Source organism: Lynx rufus, unplaced genomic scaffold (assembly GCF_022079265.1).
Source record: "Lynx rufus isolate CCGP_SWC_20201006 ecotype Redwood Valley unplaced genomic scaffold, mLynRuf1.p SCAF_18, whole genome shotgun sequence".
Lineage (NCBI taxonomy): Eukaryota > Metazoa > Chordata > Mammalia > Carnivora > Felidae > Lynx > Lynx rufus.
In genome coordinates this window covers 14,890,184-14,913,086 of record NW_025814832.1, presented here as the reverse complement: position 1 = coordinate 14,913,086, position 22,903 = coordinate 14,890,184, and the positions used below count along the sequence as shown (strand labels likewise).

Sequence of the window (22,903 nt, the reverse complement as noted above, 5' to 3'; positions counted from 1 at the left end):
GGCTCTGAGCCATCAGCCCAGAGCCCGACGCGGGGCTCGAACTCACGGACCGCGAGATCGTGACCTGGCTGAAGTCGGACGCTTAACCGACTGCGCCACCCAGGCGCCCCCAAATATTCTCTTTTAAAGGTGGATATCCTTTAGAAGAGGAAACATAAAGGTAATTATTTACATCTTAGTAAGAATTACATTAAGGAGCCAGGTTTGTTTTTCTCCTAACAACTAGTAGTAATTAGGACACTGAAAAAGAGTGTTAATTAGGGAGGAGTAGGGGAGCAGTATGAGATTTTGGCATAAGGCATCAAGTGGCCTTTGGGATGGGAATTGGTGTTTTTTGTTGTTTTTTTTTTTAAGTTTATTTATTTATTTTGAGAGAGAGAGAGCACGTGCATACAATCAGGAGCAGAGAGGGAGGGAGAGAGAATCTCAAGCAGGCTCTGCAGGCTGTCAGCCCAGAGGCCGATGCAGGGCTCAAACCCAGAAACCATGAGATCATGACCTGAGCTGAAATCAAATGTCGGATGCTTAACAGACTGAGCCACCCAGGCGCCCCTAGGATGGGAATTGGGAATGGGATCCTAATTGGAGTGGATCATCAGAGGTAGGTGAAGTCAGAGAAAATGGGTAAGTGGTTGACTCCAAAGGCAAATTTTGGCAGCTATATAATTTTAGAATCATTAGATCTGGGATGGCCAAGGATCTTAATCTTCTAATCTAGGGTCCACTGGATTCCACTTACCATGACTTCATTCTTTCTTTTCTTTTCTTCTTTCTTTCTTTCTTTCTTTCTTTCTTTCTTTCTTTCTTTCTCTCATTTATTTTGAGAGAGCATGAGTGGGGCAGGGGCAGAGAGGGAGAGTACCCCAAGCAGGCTCCGTGATGTCAGCACAGAGCCCAATGCAGGGCTCAAACTCCTGAACCTACAGATCATGACGTGAGCCAAAATTAGGAGTCCAACACTCAACTGACTGAGCCAACTAGGTGTCCCTCATTCTTTCTTTTTTAACCAAGTGAATTAACACACATTTAAAAAAAATTAAGAAATGAGGTGCCTTGGTGGCTCAGTCCATTAAGTGTCCACCTTCAGCTCAGGTCATGATCTCGTGGTTCGTGAGTTTGAACGCTGTGTCGGGTGCACTCTGTGCTGACATCTGGCAGCCTGGAGCCTGCTTCAGATTCTATGTCTCGCTCTCTCTCTGCCTTTACCCCACTCATACTGTCTCTCTCTCTCTATCAAAAAAAAAAAAAAAAGAAAGAAATGTGTTGGATACCTACAATATGCCCCACATCGTGAACATTAGAAAATATGTAACAGACATAGGCCTTTCCTCTAGGAATTTAATATACAGTTGTAGAGACCTGACCTCTTATGAACCACTGGTATTTGTGGTTTAAGTGCATGGGATTATATTGCACAAACATAATTTATCTACTTTTGTGTCTTCTCACCTCCTCTGCTCACCACAGCTCTACTCTTTCCATTCTTGAATTTTAAAAAAGTGTTTCTAGAACTTTCTCCCTGTTTCACCCATGTTTACTTTTTCTTTATTTTGAAGTGTCACCCGCGATGATTAGTGCATAAAGTGCTATGTGGGCATTTTACACATTCAGAGGTTTTTTAACAAGTAACTTACAGAGTACCAGCTGTGCAAGGTCTTGTGTCCAGGCACTAGGAATACAGTAGTAAACTAGATCTAGGTTATGATTTCACGGTTCATGAGTTGGAGCCCCATATTGGGCTCTGGGCTGAAGGACAGGGCCTGCTTGGGATTCTCGGTCTCTGGTCTCCCTCTCTCTTTGGCCCTCCCCTGCTCTCTCTCTTTCTCTCCCTCTTTCAAAAAGGAATAAATAAACATTTAAAAAACTGTTTTGTGTTGTATAAAATATACATCCCATAAAATGCAAAATCTAAGTATATAGTCTGATGAATTTTTTTAATGTTTATTTTTGAGAGAGAGAGAGCAAGCAGAGGAGGGTCAGAGAGAGAGGGAGACAGAATCCGAAGCAGGCTCTAGGCTCTGATCTAACAGCACAGAGCCTGACATGGGACTTGAACTCACGAACCGTGAGATCACGACCTGAGCCCAAGTTGGATGCTTAACCGACTGAGCCACCAAGGAGCCCCTGGCCCAGTGAATTTTAGTATGTATGTACCTTTGTAACCACCACCCAGATAAAGATACAGAACATTTATAGCACCCTTAAAGGTGTCCTTGTGACCTTTCCCAGTCCACACTTGTTGGACACTTGTCCAACTTGTTGCCCCTACATAGCCATTACTCAATTTCTGTTATTCTATATTTCTATTATTTTATGATAAGTTGATTTTGCTAGTTCCTGAAAACATAAATGTAATCATACAGTATTTATACTTCTGTGTCAGGTTTTTCTTTTTTCAGTTTATATCTGTAAGATTCACCCATGATGTGTGAAGTAATGTTATCTGTTTTTTAATAGCCAAATGCATTCATCCCTCTCAGATATATACTTAGCAGAAGTGGAATTGCAGGATCACATGGTAGTCTATATTTATACCTTCCAAAGTGATTGTACCAATTTATATTCACACCAGCAATACATGAGGATTCCAGTGCTCCACTGTCTTGCTAATTTATTGTCAGGCTGTTTAATTTTAGCCATTCTAGTGGATATGTAATGCTATCTCATTGTGGTTTTAATTTACATTTCCCTGTTTGACATTTGATTTTGGACATCTATTCATACACTTATTGGCCATTTGGAAATCCTCAGCTGTGAAGTGCCTGTTCAACTTTGTGTCTATTATTTTATTGTATATTGTCTTTCTGCAAAAGGCATTTCAGGCAAAGGGAGTATTCTTTTTTGTTGTTTATTTACTTATTTTTGAGAGAGAGAGAGTGAGCATGGGGGATGGACAGAGAGAGACACAGAGAGAATCACAAGCAGCTTCTGCGCTGTCAGTGCAGAGCCAGATGTGAACCCATGAATTGTGAGATCATGACCGAGTCAAAACCCAACAGTCAGATGCTTAACCGACTGAGCCACCCAGGCATTCTAGGCAAAGGGAGTATTGAAAGAGTGTGGGGCTGCTTGGAAGGTAAGGTACGTTGTAAGGAGGTACAGAGAGCTAATAGTGTCATCATGGCTTTGGGAACAAGGAAACTGAAGCATAAAGAAGCTAAATAACTTGCCCAAGTAAGTGGCAGACCCAGTATTTGAACACAGACTCCAGTGTCTATACTTCCCGCCCCCCCTCACTTTATTGAGGTATAATTGACAAATTATAATATATTTAAGGTATTTAACCACTGTGCCTGAGTGGCTCAGTTGGTTAAGCGTCTGACTTCAGCTCAGGTCATGATCTCCCAGTTTGTGAGTTCGAGCCGTTAGGGGTCTGTGCTGACAGCTCAGAGCCTTGGAGCCTGCTTCAGATTCTGTGTCTCCCTCTCTTTCTGCCCTTCCCCTGCTCTCTCCCTCAAAAATAAACATCAAAAAAATATACAGTGTGATGATTTGATATGTATATATATTGTGAAGGGATTCTTACAATCAAGTTAATTAACACATCCATCACCTCACATAGTTACCTTGTTTTTGCTCAGTGTTTGTGCTCTTAACCACTGTGATATACCCTTTATAAAAGTGATAGGATCTTAGATGTGAAAGGAAACTTAGAGATTGTCTGATCTGATCCTTTCAATTTTTCTTTTTTTCCCCAATTTTTAAAATTTTATTTTATCATGATGAAATATACGCAACATAAAACTTGCCATTTAATTATTTTTAAGTGTACAGTTCAGTATCATTTAATCTTCACATTACTATGCAACCATCACCACTGTTAATCTCCAGAACTTTTCATCTTTCCATATCAAAACTCTGGACCCATTCAATTAATAACTCCCTTACCTTCTCCCCCCAGCTCCTGGTAATCACCATTCTACTTTCTATTTCTATTAATTTGACTATTCTAAGTACCTTTATATAAGTGGAATCATTGAATATTTGTATTTTTATTTTTGGCTTTTTTCACCTTGCATAGTACCTTAAAGATTCACTCATGTTGTGGCATATATCAGAATTCCTTCCTATTTTTAAGGTTTTTTTTTATTTTTAAATAATCTCTTCATGCAACATAGGCCTCAAGCCCCAAGATCAAGAGTTCATGCTCTACCAACTGAGCCAGCCAGGCTACCCAGAATTCCCTTCATTTTTAAAGGCTGAATAATATTTCTTTGTAGGTATATCACATTTTGTTTATCCATTCATCAGCTGATAGACAATTAAGTTGTTCCTAATTTTCACTATTATGAACAATACTTCTATGAACATGGTTGTATAAATATTTCAGGTACCTGCTTTCAGTTTTTTCTTTGTGTATTCAGAAGTGAAATTGCTGGATCATATGGTAAATCTATGTTTAGCTGTCTTGAGGAACTGCCATTTTATATTTCCACCAACAGTATACAAGGGTTCCAATTTTTCCACATCCTGGCCAATACTTTTTTTTTTCTTTTTCCCTTCCCTTCTTCCTCCCTTCCTTCCTCCCTTCCTCCCTTCCTTTCTTCCTTCCAAAAGTGTGTGAAATAGTGGGATTTTTTTTCTTTTTTAAAGTTTAAGTAATCTCTAACCCAACATGGGGCTTGAACTTATGACCACGAGATCAAGAATCACATACTCTTCCAGTGGAGCCAGACAGGTGCCCCTCTGATTGTGGTTTTGACTGGATTTCCCTAATGATTAGTGATGTTTATCTTTGTTCCATGTGCTTATTGGCATGTCTTCTTTATAGAAATATCTATTCAGTTCCTTTCCTCATTTTTGAATTGGGTTATTTTCTTGTTGTTGAGGTTTTTTTAAGGAGTTCTTTATATACTGTAGATATTAATCCTTTATCAGGTAGATGATTTGCACATATTTTCTCTCATTCTGTGGGCTACCTTTTTACTTTGTTGATACCATCCTCGGTACACAAAAATTTTTAATTTTGATGAAGTACAGTTTGTCTTTTTTGTTGTTTTCTTTTGTTTCCTGTGCTTTTGTTGTTACAGCCAAGAAATTATTGCCAAATCCAGTGTGGTAAAGCTTTTCCTGTATGTTGTCTTCTAAAGGTTTTTTTCTTCTTAGGAGTTATGGTTAGGTCTTTGATCAATTTTGAGTTTATTTTTCAATGTGGTGTTAGGTAAGGATCCAACTTCATTCTTTTACGTGTGGATATCCAGTTTTCCCAGCACCATTTGTTGAAAGACTATCCTTTCCTCATTGAATTGTCTTTTGTACCCTTGTTGAAAATCATTTGACAGTATATGAGAGGGTTTATTTCTGGACTCTATTCTATTTCATTGATTTATATGTCTGTCTTTATGCCAGCACCATATTGCTTTGATAACTGTAGCTTTGTAGTAAATATTGAAATCAGGAAGTGTGAGTCTTCCAACTTTGTTCTTTTTCAAGATTGTTTTGACTCTTTGAGTTTCCTTGAGATTTCATATGCATTTTATAGTTTGTTTATTTATTTATTTTTAGTAATCACTGCACCCATAGTGAGGTTCAAACTTACAACCCTGAAATCAAGAGTTGCATGCTCTTCTGACTGAGTCACCCAGGTGCTTCTCATATGCATTTTAGGATGGATCTTTCTATTTTTGCAAAATCATTGGGATTTTTATAAGAATTTCATTGAATGTGTAGATCAATGTATCTTAATAATAAGCATTCTAATCCATGAATATGGGATGTCTTTCCATGTATGTGTATCTTATTTAATTTCTTTCAGCAGTGTGTTGTAGTTTTCATTGTACAAGTCTCTTATTTCCTTGGTTAAGTTAATTTCTAAGAATTTTTTGTTCTTTTTGATGCTATTGTAAATGGATTGTTCTGTTATTTCCTTTTCAGATTGTTCATTGTTAGTATACAGAAACATAACTGATTTTTGTGTGTTGATTTTTTTTAAGTTTATTTATTTGTTTAGAGAGAGAGAGTGCATGAGCAGGGGAGGGGCAGAGACAGAGGGAGAGAGAGAATCCCAAGTAGGTTCCTCACTGTCAGTGCTGAGTCCAACATGGGACTTGAAATCATGACCTGAGTGGAAATCAAGAGTTGGACACTTAACCGACTGAGCCACCCAGGTACCCCTATACAACAAGTTCATAGCAAAGCAGGAACTGATATCCAGACTTTTTTTAACTTCTGATCCAGTGTTTTATTATTTTTATTGTTTTTAAGTTTTTATTTAAGTAATCTCTACACCTAATGTCGGGCTCAAACTCTTGACTTTGGCTCAGGTCATGATCTGACGGTTTGTCAGTTCGAGCCCTGCATCAGGCTCTGCATTGACAGCATGGAGCCTTCTTTGGTTTCTATCTCTCCTTCTCTCTCTGCCCTTCCCCCACTCTCTCTCTCTTTCAAAATAAATAAATAAACTTAAAAAAAAAAAAAAAAGAGTTGCATGCTCTTCTGATTGAGCCAGCCAAGTGCCCCCTGATCCAGTGTTCTTTCCATTATACTGGGTTGTCAGGAATATGGATAGTGGGTTATGGAAAGGGGTAACATGATTCTCTTGTTATGTGTTTACTTTAGAATATTTTCACATCAATAAATCTAGTAGATGACAGTGTAGAGAAATTTTAGCGTTAAGAGATTTTTTTGCTATTTGATTTATAACTCCAAATTTTTACATCTGACAAAGTTAAGTTTACTTAACTTTCAGAATGTCATTATTCTTTGCATTTCTTCAGTGCAGTTACAATTGGAACTGATATGCTGGAATTGGACTGCCATATCACAAAAGATGAACAAGTTGTAGTGTCACATGATGAGAATCTAAAGAGATCAACTGGAGTCAATGTAAACATCTCTGATCTCAAGTACTGTGTAAGTAACAATGCATGATAAACTACTATCTAATAGATACTAGAGCCTGTAAGATTATTAAAAACAATGAATGCCAGATAGTGTTTCAATAAATAATAAAAAATAAATGATAGTGATTAAATAATGAATGTCAAAGAAAATTTTAAAAACTATTCTAGGGGCACTTGTGTAGCTCAGTTCGTTAAGCATCCAACTTCAGCTCAGGTCATGATTTCACGGTTCATGGGTTCAAGCCCTGTGTTGGGCTCTGCGCTGACAACTCAGAGCCTGAAGCCTGCTTTGGATTCTGTGTGTGTGTATGTGTGTGTGTGTGTGTGTGTGTGTGTGTGTGTGTGTGTGTGTCTCTCTCTCTCTGCCCCTCCCCTGCTTATGCTCTCTCTCCCTCTCTCTCTCTCTCTCCCTCCTTCTCTCTCAAAAATAAATAAACATTAAAAAAAAAAAAGAAAACTATTCTAATTTCCAGTGAGGATTTGTACTTACTACAGACACCTGTGGATACATCTTGGAGACTTATTTTTATAAATATTTTAACAAAATTACCAAAGTCTTCAAATGTAAAACTACTAAAATTCAACTTGCTTGAAGTATTCTACAATTTATTTGATTCAGATTAAATATATGAATTAATTTTAGTCTTCAAGGATAGGAAATCTGATTTTAGTGGTTTACATGCCATTATAGTAAAGACTGATAAATGGATGGGGAAATAAATGCTTTATTTTACCACCTAAAGAAAACTTATGTTAACAGAATACTATCTGTATGTATATCTTGTATGTTTTTTACATGGTTATGATCCTACTGTATATTATGTATATTGTGTTTTTAAACACTTCAACATTATGGCATGATACACATTTTTCCATGCTTTCTCATTTAATAGACTTTAGTTTTTAGAGCAGTTACCAGCAAAATTGAGCAGAAAGTACAGAGTTTCCACTAACTTCTGAACCTGTACATGTACAGCCATCCCTTCCCCCCAACCCCCCGTCAACATCCTGCACCAGAGTGTTACATTTGGTACAATCTATGAACCTACATTAACACATCATTGTCACCCCAAATCCATAGGTAACAGTAGGTTTATTTTTATTTTTTTAATGTTTATTTATTTTTGAGAGAAAGAGAGAGAGTGTATTTATTTTTGAGTGGGAGAGGGACAGAGAGAGGGAGACACAGAATCCGAAGCAGGCTCTAGGCTCAGAGCTGTTTGCACAGAGCCTGACGTGGGGCTCAAACTCACAAACCGCGAGATCATTACCTGAGCTGAAGTCAGACGCTTAACGAACTGAGCCAGACAGGCACCCCAGTAGGGTTTATTCTTAATGTTGTACATTCTGTAGGTTTTAACATATAATGACATGTACGTTTTAATGTATAATAATATGTATCAACTATTACAAGTGTCATACATAATAATTTCACTGCCCTAAAAATCCTTGGCCTGTTCATCCTTCCTGCCCCCCAACCCCTGGCAACCATTGATCTTTTTATCGTCTTCATAGTTTTACCTTTTCCAGAATGTCATATTGTTGGAATTGTTTGGTATTTAGCCTTTTCGGATTCCATGCTTATTTTTCATAAGCATTTTAAATGACTGCAGTTATTCCATTGATTGGATATGGAGTTATTTTTAACCATTCCTCTTCTGTTGTTGGGCATTTGAATTAGTTCTAAGTTTTTTTTTATTTAATTAATTAAGAATAAAATAAAATGCCACTTAAAAAAAGTGTTTTAAGGATTCTAAAATCTGGGACTCCTGTCTGGCTCAGTTGGTGGAGCATGTGACTCTTGATCTCAGGGTCATGAGTTCAAGCCCCATGTTGGTCGTAGAGTTTATCTAAAAACAAAGTAAGAATTAAAAAAAAGAAAAAACAAAAAACAAGAGAGTTCTAAAATGTGATAATAGAGGAATTCCCATTTTTCTGTACCCTTACCATTATTGAATATTATAACAAAAATTTCCTAAATTTTAATTTTAATTAGCATTTATTTATTTGTGAGTTTAAAGATTTTTCTGTTTGATTGTCATTGTTTAACATTGTCTATTCTTGACATTTATCTACTGAGATATTTGTATATTTATTATTGAGAAAAGGTCCATATTAAATAGTACAGATTTCTTTTCTGATAAGTTGTGAAAGAAAGTAGTTCTATGATTGATTTGCTGTTTGGGATATTCTGCTAAAGAGTGCCCTATGTAAACATAGGTAATGTTTTATTCTTTTATTTTTTGAAGAAGCATATCTTTATCTTAATGTAAGACACCAAAATACTTAAAAATTTTTTTAAATACTTTTAAATTTTGAGAGCTAACTTTTTTTTTTAAATCATATCTTTTAAAGGAACTCCCACCTTACCTTGGCAAACTGGATGTCACATTTCAAAGAGGTAATATTTCCCATTTGCAGCTTAAACATTTACATTAAAGTGTATTTGGTATTTGTTTATACTGAGAATTAGATATACATGTGTGTTCTCTTGTCATAGTAAATTCCAGCTAAAAGTACTGCCCTCAGTACCTACTCTTTCAGACCTACAGATCTGAAATCTGGACCCTAAGATGATAAAGGCTAGAGATTTAACTGGCTCATTCTATTTAAATTTATGTACAGGTAATTTAAGCCTGTATACTTAAAAAAAAAAAAAGCCTGAATACTAATTATAAGAAACCCAGATACTATTAGGGATGCTTTGCATTTCTTTTTTTTTTTTTTTTTTCTTTTTCTTTTTTTTCTTTTTTATATATGAAGTTTATTGACAAATTGGTTTCCATACAACACCCAGTGCTCATCCCAAAAGGTGCCCTCCTCAATACCCATCACCCACCCGCCCCTCCCTCCCACCCCCCATCAACCCTCAGTTTGTTCTCAGTTTTTATTTTTTTTATTTTTATTTTTTTTTCAACGTTTATTTATTTTTGGGACAGAGAGAGACAGAGCATGAACGGGGGAGGGGCAGAGAGAGAGGGAGACACAGAATCGGAAGCAGGCTCCAGGCTCCGAGCCATCAGCCCAGAGCCCGACGCGGGGCTCGAACTCACGGAGCGCGAGATCGTGACCTGGCTGAAGTCGGACGCTTAACCGACTGCGCCACCCCGGCGCCCCTGTTCTCAGTTTTTAACAGTCTCTTATGCTTTGGCTCTCTCCCACTCTAACGTCCTTTTTTTTTTTTCCTTCCCCTCCCCCATGGGTTCCTGTTAAGTTTCTCAGGATCCACATAAGAGTGAAACCATATGGTATCTGTCTTTCTCTGTATGGCTTATTTCACTTAGCATCACACTCTCCAGTTCCATCCACGTTGCTACAAAAGGCCATATTTCATTTTTTCTCATTGCCACGTAGTATTCCATTGTGTATATAAACCACAATTTCTTTATCCATTCATCAGTTGATGGACATTTAGGCTCTTTCCATAATTTGGCTATTGTTGAGAGTGCTGCTATGAACATTGGGGTACAAGTGCCCCTATGCATCAGTACTCCTGTATCCCTTGGGTAAATTCCTAGCAGTGCTATTGCTGGGTCATAGGGTAGGTCTATTTTTAATTTTCTGAGGAACCTCCACACTGCTTTCCAGAGTGGCTGCACCAATTTGCATTCCCACCAACAGTGCAAGAGGGTTCCCGTTTCTCCACATCCTCGCCAGCATCTATAGTCTCCTGATTTGTTCATTTTGGCCACTCTGACTGGCGTGAGGTGATACCTGAGTGTGGTTTTGATTTGTATTTCCCTGATAAGGAGCGACGCTGAACATCTTTTCATGTGCCTGTTGGCCATCTGGATGTCTTCTTTAGAGAAGTGTCTATTCATGTTTTCTGCCCATTTCTTCACTGGGTTATTTGTTTTTCGGGTGTGGAGTTTGGTGAGCTCTTTATAGATTTTAGATACTAGCCCTTTGTCCGATATGTCAATTGCAAATATCTTTTCCCATTGCGTTGGTTGCCTTTTAGTTTTGTTGGTTGTTTCCTTTGCTGTGCAGAAGCTTTTTATCTTCATAAGGTCCCAGTAATTCACTTTTGCTTTTAATTCCCTTGCCTTTGGGGATGTGTCGAGTAAGAGATTGCTACGGCTGAGGTCAGAGAGGTCTTTTCCTGCTTTCTCCTCTAAGGTTTTGATGGTTTCCTGTCTCACATTTAGGTCCTTTATCCATTTTGAGTTTATTTTTGTAAATGGTGTGAGAAAGTGGTCTAGTTTCAACCTTCTGCATGTTGCTGTCCAGTTCTCCCAGCACCATTTGTTAAAGAGGCTGTCTTTTTTCCATTGGATGTTCTTTCCTGCTTTGTCAAAGATGAGTTGGCCATATGTTTGTGGGTCTAGTTCTGGGGTTTCTATTCTATTCCATTGGTCTGTGTGTCTGTTTTTGTGCCAATACCATGCTGTCTTGATGATGACAGCTTTGTAGTAGAGGCTAAAGTCTGGGATTGTGATGCCTCCTGCTTTGGTCTTCTTCTTCAAAATTCCTTTGGCTATTCGGGGCCTTTTGTGGTTCCATATGAATTTTAGGATTGCTTGTTCTAGTTTCGAGAAGAATGCTGGTGCAATTTTGATTGGGATTGCATTGAATGTGTAGATAGCTTTGGGTAGTATTGACATTTTGACAATATTTATTCTTCCAATCCATGAGCAGGGAATGTCTTTCCATTTCTTTAAATCTTCTTCAATTACCTTCATAAGCTTTCTATAGTTTTCAGCATACAGATCCTTTACATCTTTGGTTAGATTTATTCCTAGGTATTTTATGCTTCTTGGTGCAATTGTGAATGGGATCAGTTTCTTTATTTGTCTTTCTGTTGCTTCATTGTTAGTGTATAAGAATGCAACTGATTTCTGTACATTGATTTTGTATCCTGCAACTTTGCTGAATTCATGTATCAGTTCTAGCAGACTTTTGGTGGAGTCTATCGGATTTTCCATGTATAATATCATGTCATCTGCAAAAAGCGAAAGCTTGACTTCATCTTTGCCAATGTTGATGCCTTTGATTTCCTTTTGTTGTCTGATTGCTGATGCTAGAACTTCCAGCACTATGTTAAACAACAACGGTGAGAGTGGGCATCCCTGTCGTGTTCCTGATCTCAGGGAAAAAGCTCTCAGTTTTTCCCCGTTGAGGATGATGTTAGCTGTGGGCTTTTCATAAATGGCTTTTATGATCTTTAAGTATGTTCCTTCTATCCCGACTTTCTCAAGGGTTTTTATTAAGAAAGGGTGCTGGATTTTGTCAAAGGCCTTTTCTGCATCGATTGACAGGATCATATGGTTCTTCTCTTTTTTTTTGTTAATGTGATGTATCACATTGATTGATTTGCGAATGTTGAACCAGCCCTGCATCCCAGGAATGAATCCCACTTGATCATGGTGAATAATTCTTTTTATATGTTGTTGAATTCGATTTGCTAGTATCTTATTGAGAATTTTTGCATCCATATTCATCAGGGATATTGGCCTGTAGTTCTCTTTTTTTACTGGGTCTCTGTCTGGTTTAGGAATCAAAGTAATACTGGCTTCATAGAATGAGTCTGGAAGTTTTCCTTCCCTTTCTATTTCTTGGAATAGCTTGAGAAGGATAGGTATTATCTCTGCTTTAAACGTCTGGTAGAACTCCCCTGGGAAGCCATCTGGTCCTGGACTCTTATTTGTTGGGAGATTTTTGATAACTGATTCAATTTCTTCGCTGGTTATGGGTCTGTTCAAGCTTTCTATTTCCTCCTGATTGAGTTTTGGAAGAGTGTGGGTGTTCAGGAATTTGTCCATTTCTTCCAGGTTGTCCAATTTGTTGGCATATAATTTTTCATAGTATTCCCTGATAATTGTTTGTATCTCTGAGGGATTGGTTGTAATCATTCCATTTTCATTCATGATTTTATCTATTTGGGTCATCTCCCTTTTCTTTTTGAGAAGCCTGGCTAGAGGTTTGTCAATTTTGTTTATTTTTTCAAAAAACCAACTCTTGGTTTCGTTGATCTGCTCTACAGTTTTTTTAGATTCTATATTGTTTATTTCTGCTCTGATCTTTATTATTTCTCTTCTTCTGCTGGGTTTAGGCTGCCTTTGCTGTTCTGCTTCTGTTTCCTTTAGGTGTGCTGTTAGATTTTGTATTTGGGATTTTTCTTGTTTCTTGAGATAGGCCTGGATTGCAATGTATTTTCCTCTCAGGACTGCCTTCGCTGCGTCCCAAAGCGTTTGGATTGTTGTATTTTCATTTTCGTTTGTTTCCATATATTTTTTGATTTCTTCTCTAATTGCCTGGTTGACCCACTCATTCGTTAGTAGGGTGTTCTTTAACCTCCATGCTTTTGGAGGTTTTCCAGACTTTTTCCTGTGGTTGATTTCAAGCTTCATAGCATTGTGGTCTGAAAGTATGCATGGTATAATTTCAATTCTTGTAAACTTATGAAGGGCTGTTTTGTGACCCAGTATATGATCTATCTTGGAGAATGTTCCATGTGCACTCGAGAAGAAAGTATATTCTGTTGCTTTGGGATGCAGAGTTCTAAATATATCTGTCAAGTCCATCTGATCCAGTGTCTCATTCAGGGCCCTTGTTTCTTTATTGACCGTGTGTCTAGATGATCTATCCATTTCTGTAAGTGGGGTGTTAAAGTCCCCAGCAATTACCACATTCTTATCAATAAGGTTGCTTCTGTTTATGAGTAATTGTTTTATATATTTGGGGGCTCCGGTATTCGGCGCATAGACATTTATAATTGTTAGCTCTTCCTGATGGATAGACCCTGTAACTATTATATAATGTCCTTCTTCATCTCTTGTTACAGCCTTTAATTTAAAGTCTAGTTTGTCTGATATAAGTATGGCTACTCCAGCTTTCTTCTGGCTTCCAGTAGCATGATAAATAGTTCTCCATCCCCTCACTCTGAATCTAAAGGTGTCCTCAGGTCTAAAATGAGTCTCTTGTAGACAGCAAATAGATGGGTCTTGTTTTTTTATCCATTCTGATACCCTATGTCTTTTGGTTGGCGCATTTAATCCATTTACATTCAGTGTTATTATAGAAAGATACGGGTTTAGAGTCATTGTGATGTCTGTATGTTTTATGCTTGTAGTGATGTCTCTGGTACTTTGTCTCACAGGGTCCCCCTTAGGATCTCTTGTAGGGCTGGTTTAGTGGTGACAAATTCCTTCAGTTTTTGTTTGTTTGGGAAGACCTTTATCTCTCCTTCTATTCTAAATGACAGACTTGCTGGATAAAGGATTCTCGGCTGCATATTTTTTCTGTCTAGCACCCTGAAAATCTCGTGCCAATTCTTTCTGGCCTGCCAAGTTTCAAAAGAGAGATCAGTCACGAGTCTTATAGGTCTCCCTTTATATGTGAGGGCACGTTTACCCCTTGCTGCTTTCAGAATTTTCTCTTTATCCTTGTATTTTGCCAGTTTCACTATGATATGTCGTGCAGAAGATCGATTCAAGTTACATCTGAAGGGAGTTCTCTGTGCCTCTTGGATTTCAATGCCTTTTTCCTTCCCCAGTTCAGGGAAGTTCTCAGCTATAATTTCTTCAAGTACCCCTTCAGCACCTTTCCCTCTCTCTTCCTCCTCTGGGATACCAATTATGCGTATATTATTTCTTTTTAGTGTATCACTTAGTTCTCTAATTTTCCCCTCATACTCCTGGATTTTTTTATCTCTCTTTTTCTCAGCTTCCTCTTTTTCCATAACTTTATCTTCTAGTTCACCTATTCTCTCTGCCTCTTCCATCCGAGCCGTGGTGGTTTGCATTTTGTTTTCCATTTCCTTTAAAGCGTTTTTCAGCTCCTCGTGACTGTTCCTTAGTCCCCTGATGTCTGTAGCAAGAGATTCTCTGCTGTCTTGTATGCTGTTTTCCAGCCCAGCGATTAATTTTATGACTATTATTCTAAATTCACTTTCTGTTATATTATTTAAATCCTTTTTGATCAGCTCATTAGCTGTTGTTATTTCCTGGAGATTCTTCTGAGGGGAATTCTTCCGCTTGGTCATTTTGGATAGACCCTGGTGTGGTGAGGGCCTGCAGGGCACTTCCCCTGTGCTGTGGTGTATAACTGGAGTTGGTGGGCGGGGCCGCAGTCCGACCTGATGTCTGCCCCCAGCCCACCGCTGGGGCCACAGTCAGACTGGTGTGTGCCTTCTCTTCCCCTCTCCTAGGGGCGGGATTCACTGTGGGGTGGCGTGGCCCGTCTGGGCTACTTGCACACTGCCAGGCTTGTGATGCTGGGGATCTGGCGTATTAGCTGGGGTGGGAAGGCAAGGTGCACGGCGGCAGGGGGGGCAGGCTTAGCTCGCTTCTCCTTAGGTGATCCACTTCAGGAGGGGCCCTGTGGCAGCCGGAGGGAGTCAGATCCGCTGCCGGAGGTTTGGCTCCGCAGAAGCACAGAGTTGGGTGTTTGCGCGGAGCGAGCAATTTCCCTGGCCGGAACCGGTTCCCTTTGGGATTTTGGCTGGGGGATGGGCGGGGGAGATGGCGCTGGGAGCGCCTTTGTTCCCCGCCAAACTGAGCTCTGTCGTCCGGGGGCTCCGCAGCTCACCCTCCCTTTGTCCTCCAGCCTTCCCGCTTTCCGAGCAGAGCTGTTAACTTATGACCTCCCAGACGCTAAGTCGCGCTTGCTGTCGGAACACAGTCCGTCAGGCCCCTCCGCTTTTGCAAGCCGGACTCGGGGGCTCTGCTTGGCTGGCGAGCCGCCCCTCCGCCCCGGCTCCCTCCCGCCAGTCCGTGGAGCGTGCACCGCCTCGCCGCCCTTCCTACCCTCTTCCGTGGGCCTCTCGTCTGCACTTGGGTCTGGTGACTCCGTTCTGCTAATCCTCTGGCGGTTTTCTGGGTTATTTAGGCAGGTGTAGGTGGAATCTAAGTGATCAGCAGGACGCGCGGTGAGCCCAGCGTCCTCCTACGCCGCCATCTTCCCAGAATTCAGGGATGCTTTGCATTTCTAAAGCTTCAAATTGTAGACGATTACTATAACTTGCAGTAATAATCCATCATAAGCAAAAACAATAAGTGAAAAGACATTGAAAAGGACCCCTTTCAGATCATTACTGATTCTGTAACATTTGATTTTATGTCATTTCACTGCTCCCTATATTAAATTATTAAAGAGAATTCTATTACTCAAGTAAACCACCCATTTCCTGGTCATTGTCACTTTTTAATCACAAGCATAGCAGTTTTCTCTCTTTTGAGGGAATATTTCGCACAAAGGAACATGTCCCTTGGCCCAGTTTGTTAGATTTGTTAGAATGGAAAATAGACCACCTGGAGATAAAGGTTGCTGAGCAGGTACAGGGACCCACACTATCACAATTCAGCCTCATGTTTTGAATGATTCAAATGTAACTCAGTAAAACTACAAGATGGTCCATATTATGGTCCTTTGTATGGAATGGCTTGCATTTATTTAAAAAAAAATTTTTTTTTAATGTTTATTTATTTTTGAGAGACAGAGAGAGACAGCATCAGCAGGGGAGGGGCAGAGAGAGAGGGAGACCTAGAACATGAAGCAGGCTCCAGGCTCTGAGCTGTCAGCACAGAGCATGACGCGGGGCTTGAACTCACCAGCCGTGAGATCATGACCTGAGCCGAAGTCGGACGCTTAACCGACTGAACCACCCAGGTGCCCCTGGAATGGCTTGCATTTAGTTAAAACCTTGGTTAAATGTCAAGGATCTATTGATAATAATATTAAAAAAGAAATGTAACTACTTTGTGACCTAGATTTAAAACTGGCCAGTGTAATTTCCGTTTGGTTGGAAAATTTAAGAAAGCCAAGTAAAAATCAGAAAATTGCTTAAATTAGCTATCTCTAATAAAGGATGTTTCTATCTGAAAATGGTTTGATTTTACTTTCCAAGTATCATTAAGCTGGGTTGGTTTGAGGAAACACTTTTTTCATTCTTGTAATTTAACAGGATTATACTTGCCAAGCTATTATAATATTTGTGTCCATTGTGGATTTGTGAAGGTTAAAAACATTTCGTAAGTGTTTTGTTTGTTTTTTTGTTTGTTTGTTTTTGTTTCTTTTTTTATGTTTATAGAGCAAAGCCAAAACCTCACGAAGATTAAAAGATCCTTTGAGGGGAAAAATGTTTTTACTTTTTTTTCAGGTTTTATTCCTTTCTTTCTTTTTTTTAAGTTTTTATTTATATACCTTTCTCATAAAGTCATAAAATATTTGAATATGCAGTGACCTTTGAGACTATATAATTCTGTCTCCTCCTGTTATAAATAAGGAAACCGAGGCATAAAGATGTAAATTAACTTGATTAAGGGCAGGCGTACAACAAATAAATGACAGAGCTAGGACTTGAAACTAGGCCTTCATCTAACCAGGTCAGTGTTCAGCTGTACTATCTGGCCTCACCATCTAAAAAATCTTTTTTTTTTCTTAATTTTAAAAAATATTTATTTATTTTATTTATTTTATTTTTTTGAGAGAGAGAGACAGACTGATAAAGCACAAGCAGGCAGAGAGAGAGGGAGATACAGAAACTGAAGCAGGCTCCAGGCTTTGAGCTGTCATCACAGAGCACCATACAGGGCTTGAACTCATGAAGTACAAGATAATGACCTGAGCCAAAGTCAGACACTCAACCGACTGAGCCACCCAGGCATTCCTAAAGAGTATCTCTCTCTCTCTCTCTTTTAATGTTTATTTATTTATTTTAAGAGAGAGAACGAGCAGGGGAGGGACAGAGAGAGGGAGAGAGAGAATCCCAAGCAGGCTCCGTGCTGTCAGCACAGAGCCAGATGTGGGGCTCAAACTCACAAATGGGGAGGTCATGACCTGTGCTGAAATCAAGAGTCAGATGCTTAACTGACTGAGCCACCCAGGTGCCCTAAAAGTCTTTTCTAATGCCTTATTAATAGCAATGCCATGTACATTCAAGTTTCAGACAGCTAAAAAGGATAATTAATTTTCATTCATATTACATTCAGTTCATATTACAATTAAGAATGCCTTACATGTGAAATTTACTGCATTTAGGCTAATATACAGTACTTGATTCAGATTAGGTAGATAGTTGTTCCTTTGTGTGTGTGCGTGTGCATCCTATTCCCCTCCTCAGAATTCTGGCTTAACTTTTCTTTAAATATTAGAGAGAGAGAGAGAGAGAGAGAGAGAGAGAGAGAGAGAGACTGTCAACTCTCAGAGGAATACAGATTTTAGGCCTCTTGCTTTCTTTGTGATTCACAATTTTACCAGAGATGGTAAAGGTGCTTTGGTCTACCACAGGCTACATTAAAAAATAAATGTAGGGGCGCCTGGGTGGCGCAGTCGGTTAAGCGTCCGACTTCAGCCAGGTCACGATCTCGCGGTCCGTGAGTTCGAGCCCCGCGTCGGGCTCTGGGCTGATGGCTCGGAGCCTGGAGCCTGTTTCCGGTTCTGTGACTCCCTCTCTCTCTGCCCCTCCCCCATTCGTGCTCTGTCTCTCTCTGTCCCAAAGATAAATAAACGTTGGAAAAAAAAAAAAATTAAAAAAAAAAATAAATGTAAAGAAAGAATATAAAAATGTGTTAACCAAAGGGTTTGTTCTTATCTATCCTGCTAACTTGAAAGTGGATTTTTTTTCATGGAAAATACACATTCTGGATAGTCTAGGTTGGTCAGAATGATCACTTTAAAAGTTCTTGCATGCTTATAAGAGGCTACTTCACTCATTCCATCACCCAGCACATCCTATCGCTTACTCCTTGCCTGTCACTCTAGTTTTCCTCTTTCCCTTTTTGTAGTATTTCCTAGGTGGTTATCTTCTGCCCAGAACAATACTGGGGACAAACTTCTTTCCCCAACTCATTTTCTATATTCTGTGTTAGCTGAGGCATTAATTTAAATATTTTCACATCACTTTAACATACTTTTTTTTTTTTTTGGTTTAAAAAAATTTTTTTTAATGTTTATTTATTTTTGAGACAGAGAGAGACAGAGCATGAATAGGGCAGGGTCAGAGAGAGAGGGAGACACAGAATCCAAAGCAGGCTCCAGGCTCTCAGCTGTCAGCACAGAGCCCAACACGGGGCTTGAACTCACAGACCATGAGATCATGACCTGAACCAAAGTCAGACGCTTAACTGACTGAGTCACCTAGGTGCCCCCCCCTTTTTAGTTATTAATGTAACTTAAATCCCCTTGTTTCTTTCTTTCTTTTTCTTTTTTAAGTTAATTTATTTATTTTGAGAGAAAGAGAGCAAGTGGGGTAGGGGCAAAGAGAGAGGGGAGAGAGAAGGAATCCCAAGCAGACTCTGCACTGTCAGCACAGAGCCCATTGTGGGGCTGGAACCCACAAACCGTGAGATAATGACTTGAGCCGAAATCAAGAGTCAGACACTTATCTGACTATACCACCCAGGCTCCCCTAATTTCCTTGTTTCTCCCACTATTAGATGCAATATTATTCTTATTGTATAATGTTCCAAAGTTAGTTTTGTCTGTTTGACTTCTAAGTTGATCCTTGCAACCTTACCTTCACGTGAATAGCTAATGCCCATGGCAGTTCTTTTGACTGCTAAATTAATTTTTTCACCCTTAACAAGCTATGAAAAATTTTACTTAACTAAAAAACAGTACTGTTTAAATGGAATGTAGCAATAGAAATGCTCTATATTTGCACTGTTACAATAGACAGTTAATCACGTGACTATTTTATTTATCTATCTATTTATTTATTTATCTATCTATCTATCTATCTATTTATTTATTTATTTATTTATTTTACTTTACATCCAAGATAGTTAGCATATAGTGCAATCAGGAATAGATTCCAGTGATTCATCCCCTATGTATAACACCCAGTGCTCATCCCAGGCCCCCCTTAAGGCACACCTTCTACACATGAGGATGGACTCTGACAACATCAAAAGCACATGATCCATCCAGCTGAGGATTTCAGGAGACCTCTCCCGTGTTCATATTGTTATGCTTAAAGTTCATGTGCTCTCTTTGTGGCCAAGGAGGCAGAGCCAAATGATTGAGAGGCTAGTCAGTATGACCCAGAGTCCCACCATCTGAATTACAAGGAGTAGTAAAAAGACAAAAAGAATGGAATATAGAACAGACAAAACAGTAACACATTTTCCTTTTTTTTCCCCATTTACATGCTGCCTTTTCATATGAGCCTTTATTATGGATAATTTTTTCACTTTTTGGCATAGATTTAATTTACTTTGTTGATATACTTCTTTGAACAATAAAGATGAAATAAAAGCTCTTTTACCATTTTGTTATTCACATGGTAGTGGAATTGCAGTTTCAGAGGGAAGGGGAAATTTTATAAGACTTGCATAGCAAAGGGGTGTCTGACTTCAGCTCAGGTCATGATTTCATGCACTGGGCTCCACACTGACAGTGCAGAGCCTGCCTGGGATTCTCTCTCTCTAATCCCCTACCCCATCTCTCTCTGCCCCTCCCCCTCTTGCGTGCTGTCTTTGTCTCTCTCAAAAATAAATAAACTTAAAAATTACTTATATAGCATGTATAGTATATTATGTAAATGATTCAAGGCAAAAGAGATTAAGGAAAAAATTAAGAAAATAACCCTCAGGAAATGTAAAAAATGATTAAAAAATCCTCTTCTTATTTTTTTTGTGATTCAATTTTCTTTGAGTAGCTGTATTGATACAATTCTTTATTACTGAATTAGCATGTATTTCCCTTGCCTGAACATATATATATATTCTCAATCTCTGAAAATTTCAGTGGTGATAGCTTAGCAAAACTTTCCAAACAACCTCAGTGTCCACTAGCAGGGTATAGGGAAGGAAACATTTTTTTCCCCTTCTACTCTCTAGGTTCTCAGCAAGGCTCTGTAACAAAAGAGAGATTAACAAGAGAAAGACAGAAGTTTATTAATATGTGTGTGTCATGGAGAACCTCAGGGATGAGTAACTCAAAGGTGGCTAGAACTTGAGTTTATATAGCATCTTAAACAAATCCAATACATTTTCAGAGAAATGACAAGACAAAAGGGATTTTGAGTTTCTAGGGTGGCAAATTGTGGGAAGGTGGATATAAAGGTGAATAAGGAAAGATAAAGACTAGTCAACAGTTTGTATTGTGGAGTCCTGTGGTGCTGATAAGGGTCTAAGGTTGTTGGTGATTACGTTTTGGAAAAATTTAAGTCTTGTTTCTAGGCAGATGGGAAAGGACTGAGATTTTCTCATATCTGTTTCATCTCAGTTGCCTTACGTTCAAAATAATCCTAATACCAAACTGCCATATTTTGGAAGTGGTAAACTCTGTTACCTTTCTGGGGGAATGGTTAAATTAAAATAATTAAGGGACAGGGCGCCTGGGTAGCTCAGTCGGTTGAGCTTCTGACTCCTGATTTTATTTATTTATTTATTTATTTATTTAAAAAACATTTTTTTTTAAGGTTTATTTATTTTTGAGACAGAGAGAGACAGAGCATGAATGGGGGAGGGTCAGAGAGAGAGGGAGACACAGAATGTGAAACAGGCTCCAGGCTCTGAGCAGTCAGCACAGAGCCCTACGCGGGGCTCAAACTCACGGACCGCGAGATCGTGACCTGAGCCGAAGTCGGACGCTTAACCGACTGAGTCACCCAGGCGCCCCCTGACTCCTGATTTTAGCTCAGGTCATGATCTCACGGTTTGTAGGTTTGAGCCCCGCATTGACCTGTGTGCTGACAATGTGGAGCCTGCTTGGGATTCTCTCTCCCTGTCTCTCTGCCCCTCCTTTGCTCATGCTATCTCTCTCTCAAAATAAATAAATAAAACTTAAAAAAAATAATTAAGGAGCATCTGGGTGGCACAGTCAGTTAAGTGCCCGACTCTTGATTTCGGCTTGAGTCATGATCTCTCAGTTTCTTGAGATTGAGCCGCACATGCTATCAGCACAGAGCCTGCTTGGGATTCTCTCTGTCTCTCTCTGCCCCTTTTCCGCTCGCACCCTCTCTGTCTCTCTCAAAATAATAGAATAAGATTGGTGGATTAACACTATCAATGTCATAGTTATGATATTGTGGTATAGTTTTACAAGAGGTTATCATTGGGAGATCTGGGTAAAAGGTGCACAGATCTCTATTTTTCTTATAACGTCAAGTGAATCTATAGTTATTTCAAAAAATTTAATGAAAAAAAATTTAAATCATAATTCTAAATATAGTGTATGAACATGCAACATTTATTTTTTTACTTATGTAAAAGATCAGATTAAGGTCTGTAGGTACGCTATTATAACTCTTATTAAATTACGCATAGAAGGGGCACCTGGCTGGTTCAGTCAGTAGAGCATGTGACTCTTGATCTTGGGGTTGTGAGTTCAAGCCCCATGTTGGGTGTAGAGATTACTTAAAAATAAAACCTTTAAAAAATTATGCATAGGATAAAAATGGTCACAATGCTTATATCTAAATTGTTGTATTTTAGATGATTTTTCTTTTCTTCATACTTTTAATCATTTTGTAAATGCCTTATTATGAATACATACTATTGTGAAAACAATACTTTATCTTTTTTTCCTAATCATCAAAAAAGTGAAAGTTATCTTTTAAAAATACTTTTAAAAATCTTGCTTTCTCAGCATGCCAATGTGAAGGAAAAGATAACCGAATCCCATTACTGAAGGAAGTTTTTGAGGCCTTTCCTAATACTCCCATTAACATCGATATCAAAGTCAACAACAATGTGCTGATTAAGAAGGTACTTAAGGCATTGCCTCTTCTGACTGTATTGTATTTCACAAACTAAATGAGGCTAGAGTAAGTGACTTCATAGATTGCTACTGTTTAAGGAAATGTGATACTCTAGGGATCAGTATTGTTTTAAATAATGCCCTGGTAGAAGAGATCACTTTACTGTAGGAAAGCCTATTTTCAGAGTGAGTTGTCTTGTCTCAGTCATGCATAAAAGTGAGCTCCTGTGAACCAATTGTTCTGGCAATTAACTTCTTCAGATTTAACTTGCTTTGTTGGTAGTTTATATCAAATGACTAAATAGTGGTACTCTCTTAGATAAATCATATAATGGTAAAATGTAAGTAATTGCTTATATTTTATAAAATAATCTGGATTCATATATTCGTCCAAAAGTTTATATGACTCACTAGCA

General features: G+C 38.8%; 1 protein-coding gene across 1 annotated transcript in view; it reads left to right on the top strand.

Moving 5' to 3' along the window:
- GDPD1 (glycerophosphodiester phosphodiesterase domain containing 1) overlaps window positions 1-22,903 on the top strand; it is a 55,617-nt gene that overhangs the window by 19,153 nt on the left and 13,561 nt on the right. The window contains exons 3-5 of the mRNA XM_047080538.1: window positions 6,717-6,852; window positions 9,198-9,243; window positions 22,377-22,495. Coding sequence (XP_046936494.1) covers window positions 6,717-6,852; window positions 9,198-9,243; window positions 22,377-22,495 — 301 coding nt within the window. The remainder of the gene's footprint in view (window positions 1-6,716; window positions 6,853-9,197; window positions 9,244-22,376; window positions 22,496-22,903) is intronic.